The sequence below is a fragment of the Pelodiscus sinensis genome, chromosome 9 (assembly GCF_049634645.1).
Source record: "Pelodiscus sinensis isolate JC-2024 chromosome 9, ASM4963464v1, whole genome shotgun sequence".
NCBI lineage: Eukaryota > Metazoa > Chordata > Testudines > Trionychidae > Pelodiscus > Pelodiscus sinensis.
Genome location: NC_134719.1, coordinates 43,976,838 through 43,989,701, shown reverse-complemented (window position 1 = coordinate 43,989,701; position 12,864 = coordinate 43,976,838). Strand labels below are relative to the sequence as shown.

Genomic DNA, 12,864 nt, shown 5'->3' with positions numbered 1-12,864 from the left:
GGCATCAAAATACCCCAGACACTAAATATAACTGAAATTACGCTACAGAGTCACAGATTTCAGCTAAGTTTTGAAGAAGCTACACAAATGTGGATGAGGGAAGGGAGAAAAGTGTTTGATTATGGAGCTCAGGAAAAAGTGACATCAGAAGATCCCACAATTTCCCAAATGCTAGGAAAAAAAGCTATGGAGAGAAGGGGCAGGGAAAAGCCTATTATCTGCTGCATAAAATCAGTCTTATCTCAGATTATTCCTTAAAAAATAGCTGTTACATATTTGGCCTCATTTTTTTTAAAAAGCCACAGGGACAAAATATAAATAATAGACTATAAAGCAAAAATTGAACTTTGCATCTTTTCTAGCTCTTTCAAGATGCATACAAACATGACTTTTTTTCCATGAGATTGGCTTAAGCATTTTTTCCTCTAATCTGGAAAAAAGTCAGGTCCTCATCTTTCCTCTTTCTTAGAGGACATACATTTTTGGAGGATCTGTATTGGAACATCAGCCTCTTTTCTCTCCTTAAATGAATTGATTGGGGAACATTCAGATTTAGACTATTCCTCCTGTGACGAGAGAAGAGGGACAGCATGTGTTGAAGAACTGCCCAATACTAGGATGCAGCTCTTCGAAATATAAAAAGATCCCTTTATCAAAAAAAAAGAACAGATTTGGGAAAGTGAAGGGGATAATGGGGCAGAAGAGTAAGAAACACAAAAGTAAAAGCCTCTGTACACAATAAAGGAGCAATCATTTTTCTTTTACTTGAGTTAAGAAATATGCTGGAAGGAAGCACTTACCATCCAAACTGTTATCTACAGCATGGATTTCTGATATCATGGAGTTGTTTATGCTGTAGCTTAGACCAAGCACCATTTGAAGATCTGATAAGTTAAGTCTAGCGGTTAATTCTCCACTTCTATCTCCTACCTGAAATCAAGTGCATTTGAATATATTTAATTAGCTATTCTTCAAATTTCTAAAATGTAATTGTGTGATCTCTCGCATGAATCAAAATCACACACACCGAGAAAAAGAGAGACCATGCACGTGTTTTTTTTAACCTCATTCTGCAATTGTGGGCTCAGGTCTCTATCACCCGCGTCAACAATTGCAGAATGAGAACACATTTCTTATGGATTTAAAGTTTTTAACATCTTCAAATCTGGTAAATAACTAGGGAAAGTTGACTGGTGTACCAGAGAAAGTGAACAGCATTTCACAAGGTGACAGAAAACAGAAAAAGAAGAATCAGGGCAGGTCTACCATATACTCAGCAGGTTGACTTACGGTATGCAACTCCAGCTATGTAAATAATGTAGCTGGGGTCGAGTACGTTAAGCCAAGCGTGGCACTGACTCCACAGCGGGAGGTCTATGGGAGAAACACCCCCAGTGACTTCCTTTACTCCTCATGATGAGTAGTACTGCGGCCAATGGGTGGCACCTTCAACGTTTGATTTAGCAGATCTTCACTAGACCCTCTAAATCCAGCTCAGGAAGATCGATTGCCAGAGCATCAATCCTTCGGTAAATGGAGACGTGTCCACTTATATGTTGCTCTTTTTGAGAATTTTTGTTAATATTTAAGAAAAATCTAAGAATGTTGTACATTTTGCTTTCCAAGAACATTACACAATTACTTTGTGTTTCTATGGCACTATAGTCGTGATATTTCCATACAGAAAGAACTGTTTCTGAATCCTTTTACTAATGCATTAGACATAAACATGCAGAGCCACAATGTTTCATCCCAACATTTCCTCTTCGCAGAGATTTACTGAAGCCACTGTAAACATACAATCAACTAAACTTTCCCAGATTATACTACTTTGATACAGATTTTTAATTTGCTTCTACCAAAAAGAATTCGACATTAGAAAAAGATTCAAGTGAAAAAGCTACTAACCAAGACATAAGAATGTGCAAGTCATACCTCTCTTGAAATTTCTAAGTGCTTTTCTGCAAAGTGCATAGCTTGGTCATGATTTCCTAATGCTGTGTATGCATTTCCTAAACTCCAGCATGCTCTTCCTTCACCAATTCTGTTAACATAATTTAAACAAATATTCATTTGTACCGTAGGTAGTCAGGATTTCATACTGTAACTTCTGGGCCCAATAAGCATAGGAAAACTCCTGTTTCCAGCACTCAAATATTAAATATATTGTAGTCACTACTAAAAGATATTTAACCAAAGATTTAAACAATCCATTTAGCATTCATTTTAAACACTTATTACTTAAGTGAGGAATTTTGTGAAGGTGAGGTCTTTGATTTTTACCTTATAGAACCGACAAATCACTCCTTCAGTCTTGTGAATATTATGCCTCAAATGACAAGATGTTGATAATGATACAAAGGATCTAAGGCCTGGTCTCCACTAGGGGGTTCAGATCGACTTTACCTGCATCAGAATGATTTTTAAGTGATGCCTCCACACTACCAAGGCTGTCACGTCAATCTTAAGGACAACAGAAGTGCTTTTCACGTGGACTAATACTATTCCCAACCTTACATTGTCAAAATTTATGCTCATGTAGATGCAGCGTTGCTGGAAATTCAACGCTATTGGCCCCTGGGAGGTCTCCCACAGCTTTCCACTCCGTCTGCTCTGGCCAGAACTTGCACTTCTGCTGTTTTCCCACTGAGCTCAGAAAGCCCCAGGAACAGTAGAAGGGCCTGTCCCACGTGACGGTGTTACAGCACATGTGGAGATGGTGTCGAGTAATCCCAACAACAGTGCAATGACTTCGACAATTTCTGCTCCCAAGGGCTCCAGTCCCCAGGGGCACAGAAGAATGTTCAGGAAGTCTTGGACTTCATCAAGGTGTGGGGAAATGAAGCGATCTTCAATGAGCTCCAAACCAGCAGGAGGAATGCTGAGATGTACAGCAGGATCTCAAGCTGCATGGGGCTAAATGCTATTCCAGGGACATTCAGCAGTGCTAAGTCAAGATCAAGGAGCTGCACCAGTTCTACCACAAGGTAAAAGAGGAAAGCAAATGGTGTGGTGCAGCCCCTCACATGTTCTACTTCTCTGGCCAGCTGGATGCCATTTAGGAGGTAGCCCAGCCAGTGTCCCCAGCGTGATCATGGAGTTCAGCCAAGATACACTGGGATGGAGGAGGAGGAGGATAGTAGCCAGATGGCAATCCCCAAGAGCCAGGAGTTCTTCATGATGATGGAGTTCTTCATTCCCATCCTCCCTGTCCCCCGGATGTCTCCCAGTCCAACATTGAACCTGGAGAAGGCACTTCCGGTGAGTTCAAAAAATGTGTTTAACTACAAGCAATTTAAAGCAATTGGGTGTAAGGTGCAACATAGTCTGTGCCTATACAGCGCAGGGAACCTGGGACAGCTTGTTTATGTGTTTGCAGGGGGAGGCCAGCATTATGCTGTCCTCTGCAGTAGGACACCTTCCCGCACCAAGCCACCAGTAAGTGGTCTAGCATTACTGAACCCACAAAGCGGTTCAGCATAAGACCCATGTTTATGGTCACACTGAGTCAGCATACACTCCCAATCATGTGATGTGATTTGGAGAGGATTGATACCTCACATGGCAACCTGCAGGGAAGAGGAGAACCTATTAGCACTCTCCCCGGGAGGCTGCATGTGCCAGACATACATTTCTCACACACACACACACCCCGGCAGGAAAGAAACCAGTGTTTCCTAAGAGTCCACGTGTGACAGACCTGGCATATCCTGGACACGGCGGCAACCCACCCTATCCCCTTCCGCAAGCTCCTGTCCTGTCTGGGAAAGTAGTACTGTCCTGGGAAGCCACATGTGCCGGACACAGTGGGAAGCCGCCCTCTACTGGCACCCCTCTCCCACTTTTAGGCTCCAACCCTGGCTGGCTCCTTTCCATGACTAATTCCCTCCGGAACTAGTGTTTCCCAGTGCTTCCCTGAGAAGTCTGAGCACCTGCTGTAAAGTGCCCACTTTAAAGCAAACATTTGGCCTTGCACAGAACACATCTCCTTTGTCTTTACAGAGACTTTTGGTGTAGGCTAGCAAATTAGGGGTAGGCTTACCACAATATATCTGCTATAAAGTTTGCCCTTGTAATATTTCTTTGCAGCTGGGACAGCACCCAGCTCAGTGTGTCCTCTACCTCTTCCAGCATCTGCCTGTCTGGCTCACATCCACAGGCACAAAAGCACGAGGGAGGACATGTTCCAGGAGCAAATGGACTACATGCACACCTTTGTGGCAGAGATCCAGGCCTGGATTTTGCTGCTGCTCTGCAAGACAGCCACCAGGGAGCAGCAAGCAAGACATCATGAAACTATGTTCACCTCCCTTACCGCTGTGATGGAGCATGTGGTGTCTTGCCCTCAAGAGGCCAGAACCCTGACCATCCTGATGACACTCCCACAGTCCCTCCTCCACCAATCCTGTAGCTTCCACCCTCAGAATCCCGAAGGGCTGCTAAATCCCCAGGACATAGGGGGGAGGGGGAGACTCTAGGGTCGTTGGACCCTCCAGGCCCTTGGGAAGCAGAAGGCAGTCCCAGTCATGTTCCCAAATTCCCCTCCTCCCCTTCCCCCCCCCCCTTCCGGTTCCCAGTTCTTCCGCTTCCCTATTGTTTTCCCCCCCAATAAAAACTCATGTTCACTGAACAGTCTCTTCATTGGTTGAACCACAGATGTGTGGTGGAGGATTATAGGGAACTACAGGGAATGCAGGGGCAACTTGTGGAGAGCAACATGGTAGACTCTTAAAAGAGGCTTTGCATAAAACTGTCCATGAAGGCCTCTTGGATTCACATTTCCCCTTGTTTTGCTCTACTGACTGTGCTGGTGTCCAGCTGCTCAAACTCTCTAGCTCAGTGGTCCCCAATGCGGTGCCCGCAGGCGCCATGGCGCCCACCGGAGCATTTATGTGCACCCGCCGAAACATCTGGGCTGGCCCCACCCCTGGCGTGCAGCACATGCGCGGTGCTGGCCCCGGACGCGCGGCACATGCGCGGTGCCGGCCTTGGGCTCAGGGCACATGGGCAGCCCCTGCCCCCGGGCGGCCCCCACCCCCGGGCGCACGGCAGCCACGAAAGGTTGGGGACCACTGCTCTAGCTAGCTGCTCTGTCTCAGTGCCTCATCGCCTCATCCTGCCAGATAAGTTTCCCTCTTGCTCTTGCATGGGTTATGGAGCACACAACACGTACCACCACAAAGGGAATGTTGTATTCACTGAGGTCCAGATGAGTCAGGAACTCCTGAACCTCTCCTATAAATGTCCAAAGGCATATTCCACCACCAGCCTGTTATTGAACTCCTCCTTGCCAGGGTCTAGGCTGCCCGTATAGGACTTCATGAGCCATAGGAGCAAGGGGGAGACTGGGTCACCAAGAATCACTATTAGCACGTCTACCTCTCGAACACTGATTGTCCAGTCAAGGAAAAATGTTCCAGCATACATCTTCCAGAAGAGTCAGGAGTTCCAAAAGATGCATGCATCACACACCTTTCTCAAGCATCCCACACTGATGTTGCTGAAATGGCTCTTGACATTCACCAGCGCCTGCAGCACCATGGAGAAGTACCCTTTGCGGTTGATATACAGGCAGTCCCCATGTTACGTAAAAGATAGGGACTGTAGGTTTGTTCTTAAGTTGAATCTGTATGTAAGTCGGAACTGGCGTCCAGATTCAGCCGCTGCTGAAACTGATCAGTTTCAACAGCGGCTGAATCTGGACGCCAGTTCCGACTTACATACAGAGTCAACTTAAGAACCCCAGGCATCCCCAAGTCAGCTGCTGCTGAAACTGATCAGCGGCTGATTCCAGGAAGACCGGGGTAGGGGCTTCCTGTAGTCAGCCACTGGTCAGTTTCAGCAGCAGCTGACTTGGGAAAGCCTGGGGCAGAGCAGCTGGGGTGCTGCTGGGTTGGTCCAGTAGCGCCGCCGCTCCTCGGCGCTACTGGACCAACCCAGCAGCACCCAAGCTGCTCTGCCCCAGGCGTCCTGTTTCAGCCGCTGCTGAAACTGACCAGCAGTGACTGAATCAGGATGCCTGGGACAGAGCAGCTGGGGTGCTGCCAGGTTGGTCCCGTAGCGCCCAGAGCGGCGCTACGGGACCAACCGGCAGCGCCCCAGCTGCTGTACCACAGGCGTCCGGAGCAAAGCCGCAGAGCACGGGGGCAGCGGGACAGCCCAGATGCGCCGTGGCTGTCCTGCTGCCCTCGGGCTCCGCTGCTTTGCTCTGTTTTGCTCCCTGTCCCCCTGGTCTGCAGACCAGGAGGATGGGGAGCAAAGTGGCGGAACACGCGGGCTTTGCCCGGAACACGCGGCTTTGCTCCGCTTTGCTCCCCGTCCCCCTGGTCTGTAGACCAGGGGGACGGGGAACAAAGTAGAGCAAAGCGGCGGAGCACGCGGGCAGCGGACAGCCCAGACGCATCTGGGCTGTCCACTGCCCGTGTGCTCCGCCGCTTTGCTTCCTCTCCCTGGTCTGCTGGAGACCAGGGAGACGGGCCTCGTTTGTAACTGCGGATCCGACATAAGTCGGATCCGCGTAACTCGGGGACTGCCTATACTCTGGCAAAGTATTCGGGGGTCAAGATAGGGACGTGTGTTCCATCTATGGCACCACTACAATAAGGGAAGCCCATCCCAGAAAAGCCATCCACTATGGTCTCCACATTTCCCAGAGTCATAATCCACTGTAGCAGAATGTTATTGATGGCATTGGCTATTTCTATGACAACAGCCCTGATGTACATTTCCCCACCCTGAACTGCATCCCGACTGACCAATAGCTGTCTGGCACAGCAAGCTTCAATAGGACTACTGCCACATGTTCCTCCATGCTCAGAGAGGGTCTCATTCAGGGATTCTGGTGCCTCCGGGCAGGGGAAAGCCATTTGCACCATTCCAGAAATGTGGCCTTCTGCATTTGCAAGTTCTGCAGCCACTGCTGATTGTCACTGTCTGTACCACAATATGGTCCCCACCAGTCTGAGCCCGTCTCTCAGCACCAGAATCAGCACTGCAATGTATCCAGAGCAGTGTTTCCCAATTTTATTTGGCCACAGAACCCTTTTAAAGGGAGAAGAATTTCAATGAACCCCTACAGCCAGGGAGAAAATTTGTCGAGCAAAAAGGGGCAGAGGGCGCACAGGAAAAGTTGTTGAGCAAAAAGAAAAAAAAATGGGGGAGGGAAGGTGTTTGAAAGCCAGTGGGGAACTAGAGAAGGAGCCGGCATCTTTGCGGCTCCTCTCTGTCTCTTTAAGATGAGGAAGGAGTGATCAGGTTCTCACGGAACCCTTACTTTCACTTCGCGCAGCACCATTTGGGAAATACTGGCATAAGTGCCAGGCCTTCCCTGAGGAGTGCTACCATGCCATACTGAGCTTCATCCTCATCCTCTACCTGGTGGAGCAACATGCATGCACTCTCCAAGCACAGTGTCAAAGCACCCCACAACACACGAGCATGGCAATGCTTTCCTGCACACCGGGCTCTATCCTCGCACAGCTATGGCCTCCAAATGGGCAACCAGGGCACAAAAAGGCATGAGCGGACTGCCTCCTGGTGATATCATGCAAAGGGTGGAGCAAGTGCATTCTGGGACACTGGTGACATGAACCCCTGGTAACCTGCTGCAGAGTTTTGGACCAAGCAGACACCATGAGCATAGCCCAGAGTACAAAGCCTTGTTCTCTGAGACAACAGTAGTGTCCCTATTGGGGATTCACTACTTTGGACTACATTCGATTCTTCCCCACAGTGAGGACATGGACTTTCAACTTCACATAAATCGGGTGGTAGGAAATAGACCATATTAGATCTAACTCTCGTAGTGAAGACATGCCCTAAGAGTTTACAAATGCATAGGGATCACATTTTGTAAACCAGTTCATAAACATTTTTTCTTGCATTTCATTCCCTTAGGCAATTATTAAGAATGGGTTTCTCTATAAATCAATAAGCATAATATTCAATAATTAAGCAATTTTAGTTACCCTGAATATTGAAATACAGGACTTAACATTATCTACATTTAAAAACTATTTTAAAACATTTTAATGGACTTGTCCTGTTCTTTCCACTTAATTCCTCCCCAGTGGAGGCACCAAAAAAGTGTATCTGTGGGTATGAGAAGGCTTCAAAATTATAGTAATTATTAATTTCAAATTAAAGATGCAACAGCTTTTAATCTTAACAATTAACAAATCTTAACAAAAAACTGACACAGGACAAAGCCAGTCTAGCAGTATCAGTGAATTCATAAGTTACAGGTTACTATTCATCTCAAATACAACTTTACCAAGTCTACATTTCATCTCAGGATTCATTCATGTGATAGCTTTAAGATTACCACTTTTTCCTATTAAAGATGTAATCCTATAGCCAATCCATGCTGGGAACTCATATTGACTTCAATTCAAGTTCCATATATAGAACAATTACAGAAGACCAAGGTCCAATGCTATTATCCCTTTAAGTTAAATATAAATATTGGCTCCAAAGAACTCACCTATCATTCAGTTCCTGAGCAATGGTAAGGTGCCTTAGATGAAAGTCAATTGCTTTCTCATAGTCTTGGAGCAAAGTGTATGTATTTCCAAGACTGTAACAAGCCTGTGCTTCCACAGCTCTGTCTTTAAGCTGTCGAGCCAGTTGTAGTGTCTTCCTTAAAAAAAAAAAAAAAAAAAAAAAAAAGGATCACAAAATCACTACAATAAAAATTATGTTCTTAACTGATACCTGTGCAACCCAACTGAAATCAATACAATTGCATGATTAAAATGGTAAAATCAAATCTTTAATTTGCAAATTAGCTGCTAATAATCATTCCACAAGAGAATTAAAATTTCCCTTCCCATTTACCTCTAACCTTAGAATGGAAAAAAAAATCCCATTGATTTCAATGAGAGAAGGATGGGCCTTTAACCTACCTATTCTAATTTTAGCTGCTTCACTATTGCATTATTTATGCTGATTTTTGTCACTATATAAAACAAATCCAGAGTGCAGTTGATACAAAGTCTGGTGCCAACTTTTGAAGATAACAGCACAGCAAATGCTTAATCAATAGGAGTAGGTAGTGTTAAGATGCTGCCTCGATATGGAAGTAAGTCCCTAATGCTCAACAGGGATTGACTTAATGGCTGACTCAGTTAACTGTCTGACCAATGTTCAGCTCAGTTGAAAACATGCCCAGTTCTGGGCTTCACAGCTGAAATCTGAACACGTATATAGCCCACATACCTTGTGATGATCCTCACCTCATGCTTTATGAAAACTGGCTTATGAATGTAAATATGCATAATTTGAATATTCTTTAGACAAAATCACTCATGTAAACCTATCAGTTTTAATATTACAGCCTGCTGGATCTGATGCTCTCGCTCTCGCTCTCGCTTTCTCTCTCACACACACACAATTTTAGTGCATGAATCATTCTTGTATGTCAAGTTGGAAATATAAAATGTGAATATCATTTTAAATGTGCTAATGAGAGCCATTTCCAGTGCCTGGGAAGCCCAATGACTTAGTAAACAACTTGGCTTGTAAAAAGCTTTGTTTCTCCTTTAAATCCAGAAGATAGTCAGTCTGGAGAGATATGTGATCACACCACCTAGTACTGGGACCCATCCTGAAAATGGTAAATTTCTGGGAAGGGGAGGGATGCAAAACAAAACATTCACAACCTGGAGAAGAGTATTTAAGCAAGGGGAAGCTATCAGTCCTTGGTCTTTGACTGGCCTGAGAAATGGCCTTGCAGGGTCTAGCATGGTGCAGAAGGGTGCATGGGGTAAAGGACTGGGGTGCAGGAGACAGTGTGAGGTCTGAGAGGGAGTTTGTCTGAAGGAGGCTGCTGTGACCTGGTTCAGAGGATTGTGGGGGGGGGGGAGAGTCAGGGAGGGAGTATGGGTGCAGGAGAGAATTCCGGCCTGGGGGAGGGGTGTAGGAGAGGATACAGGGTCTAGGAGGGAGTTGTGACCTGGGGCAAGGGGGTGCAGAGGATTTGGATGGTGATCTGGGAGAGGGAACTGGGGTGTGAGAAGGGCTGGGGTGCCAGAGGCTAGCTTTGGCTGGGAGGCACTTACCTAAGCATCTCCCAGCCAACAGCCCAGCAGCACCCCAAGGCAGGCTGGGCTCCCTGCCTGCTGACGCCCCACACCACTTGAAAATGCCCCTGTAAAAATTCCCTCTTACTAGAAAAGCTAGACATAATATATTAACATCCAGACTTTAGGGAGAGCTGAACGGTCAAATGACTAGAAAATTAGAAATTCTATTATATGTTCATAATTAATTGGCTCCCAATTGCGTTGTAAGGATGTTATAAAACAATATATCAAGTGCTAAGCATTATTACTACTAACAGAGCTAAAAACTTGCCTATTTAATTATGTAAAAAGGACTGGTAATATGTTCATATATAAGAAATAAATTAACTAACTTGTAGTATTCAGAAGCTGTTTCAAATTCACTCAGGAATATGTACGCATTTCCAAGATTGCTGTATGCTCTTCTTTCAGCAGCTCTATCACCAAATTCTTTTGCAATTAGGAGACGCTGAAAAATACAAAATCTTACTAATGTACTGCACTTCACAAATTTATCTGCAAGAGCACATTTACAGGGCTTCACAGCTTCGTATAAACATCTGATTGTTCTTCAAGCTAACATCTCTTGAAAGACTGTATAAGAGCTTGCTTCGGTACTATTAACAACTAGGGGATGGCACCTGCTGCTCAATATGCTCACCAGCACCCCTCTCTCTGAGAGCCAATGCCGGCTCTCTCCCTGGCCACCAGGGTGGGCCAGGCCAAGGCTGTGCCTGCCCTAGTTCTTCCTCCCAGCCCCGGCCATGCCAGCCCCAGCTCTCCCCTGCTCCCGGACCCCACAGCCCCATCTCTTTTGCCACCCTGAGCCCTGGCCCAGGACGCACCAGCCCCGGCTCTTCTCCCGATTACCCAGTGAGCCCTAGGGGGAGGGGAGAAGAGCTGGGGCCCAGATCTCCATGGACCACAGCTCACCCCCCCCTTCCATCCATCCTCCATTCCTAAACTCCCACCCCCCTGCCTCCATTCCTGCACTCACCATCCTTCCTAAAGCCTTTCCACACTGCCCATCATCCTCCTACTCCCATCCCTAACCCCTCCTCCTTCTCACCCCCATACTGCCCATCCCCATATCCCCACCATCCCACTCATTCATCCTCACATACACCCTATCCCCTTCCACCCTCCCTACACACACCCTGCCTCCTCACACAAACAGGCAACCTAAACAGCAAGGAAATAGCACCAGCAGGTTGGCAGCTGCTCTAAAAGCTTTTGGGCCACCCGTGATGCCTCAGGGGCTGCTAGGCTGTGGCAGCAGGTTCCACCAGGTCAGCTTGGCACTGGACTCAGGGTATGGCCATTTGGGGTGCAGCAGAGGTTGGGGTGGCAGGTGGCCGGGACCATGGGGCACCTCGCCCTGTGCCAGGCAAGTTGTCACGTTGAGAGGGGGGACAACAGTCTGTGAGGGGGCAAAGCAGGGGCTAAGGACATGGAGGATGGAAAGAGGGCCGGGGACCATAGAGTGAAAGGGGTCTCCGGGTGCCACAATGCAGACGCAGGCACTCCATCCCAGCTACCCCACCCACACTCAGAACTGCTGGGGCACCAGATGCAGGGCTACCACAGTGGGTTGCACTGGAGCGGCTTGGTACTGGGCTCAGAATGCGACAGGCAGCTGACAATGCAGGATGCCTCACTTTTCACCTGGCACTGCTTGAGCCTGCTGGTCCAATAGCCCATGAGCACCAAGAACAACAGTGGCATTGCCCTGGAGCGAGTCATAGTGCCCCGGGGTACCAGGCAAAGGGAACCTGGGCTGCTCAAGTCAGTATTACCAAGTGCCTCCTCTCCTGCCTTGAAGGCACGTGGCTGGGTGGGAGGGAGTGGGACTTGGGAGATGGGCTGAGCTTGGGATTCCTCAAAGACAACCTTAGCAGGGGTCTAAGTGAAGGGGGGCTAGAGGTTGCAGGTTGTTGGCAGGGGGTATGTGAGTGAGGGGGTTTGGGATGGTGTGCGGAGGGGCTGCAGCCAGTAAGGCTGGTAGCATGGCAAGAGGTCATTCTGGGCTTAGAGTTGGGAGCAAAGTGACAGGAGTGACGTGCTGATGTCACTCTATTGTCCAGCCGGAAAAGTTTTTTATATAGAGAGAGATGAAGAATGGTACGTTAGTATGTAAAAGCCTAGAGAGACACACAATATACTTATGTAAAGGATCAATCAGAAGCTGAAAAGTGTTCTGCTAAAGTAAACATTTTCTAAAAATACAGTCTTTGTACCTGTTCATGGGCTATAACCGCACTCCTGAAGTTGCCCAGAAGGTAATGTGTATTCCCCAGATTTCCATATGCGCGTCCCTGGGCTGCTCTATCACCCAGCTCTGTCACTATTGTCAAGTTTTCCCTGACGAGAGTGGGGAGAAAAAGAGAGATACCTAATAGGTTGTTCAGAAGAAATTATGAGCCATATAATCATCGATTTTCCTATTACTACAAGTGAAGAGCTTGTTTTCCCTTTACTAGTTGACTTAGTGGCCTTGACAATAGCAATAGGCATAATGCAGCCTGATACCAGCAGATATCTGACTCTGGTGTGTTCAGTGCTTGGAAAAGGGGAAGATCATTTACTCAGAAACTGCTAGCCACTCTCAAATGTACATCCATTCTCCTGTGGCAGGAAGACAGTTATGGCATTTCCATCAAATGGGAAATGGTTACTTAAATAAAAAGGCCAAATATCAACTCAGACTTGCTGATGCACATATCCTACTTTTTCATCTCTCAGTTTGGTTCCTGAACAGATAGGAGGGCCCCAATATGGTGCAGCGACTTACAACAGGTAGAGA

General features: G+C 47.0%; 1 protein-coding gene across 5 annotated transcripts in view; it reads right to left on the bottom strand.

Annotated features, from left to right (window-relative positions):
- Nucleotides 1–12,864, bottom strand: part of GPSM2 (G protein signaling modulator 2) — a 56,528-nt gene that overhangs the window by 17,169 nt on the left and 26,495 nt on the right. For all 5 annotated transcript variants that reach the window (XM_075936666.1, XM_075936665.1, XM_075936663.1 and 2 more), the window contains 5 exons: nucleotides 12,299–12,422; nucleotides 10,415–10,530; nucleotides 8,483–8,638; nucleotides 1,936–2,044; nucleotides 801–930 (listed from right to left, as the gene is read on the bottom strand). In XM_075936666.1, coding sequence (XP_075792781.1) covers nucleotides 801–930; nucleotides 1,936–2,044; nucleotides 8,483–8,638; nucleotides 10,415–10,530; nucleotides 12,299–12,422 — 635 coding nt within the window. The remainder of the gene's footprint in view (nucleotides 1–800; nucleotides 931–1,935; nucleotides 2,045–8,482; nucleotides 8,639–10,414; nucleotides 10,531–12,298; nucleotides 12,423–12,864) is intronic.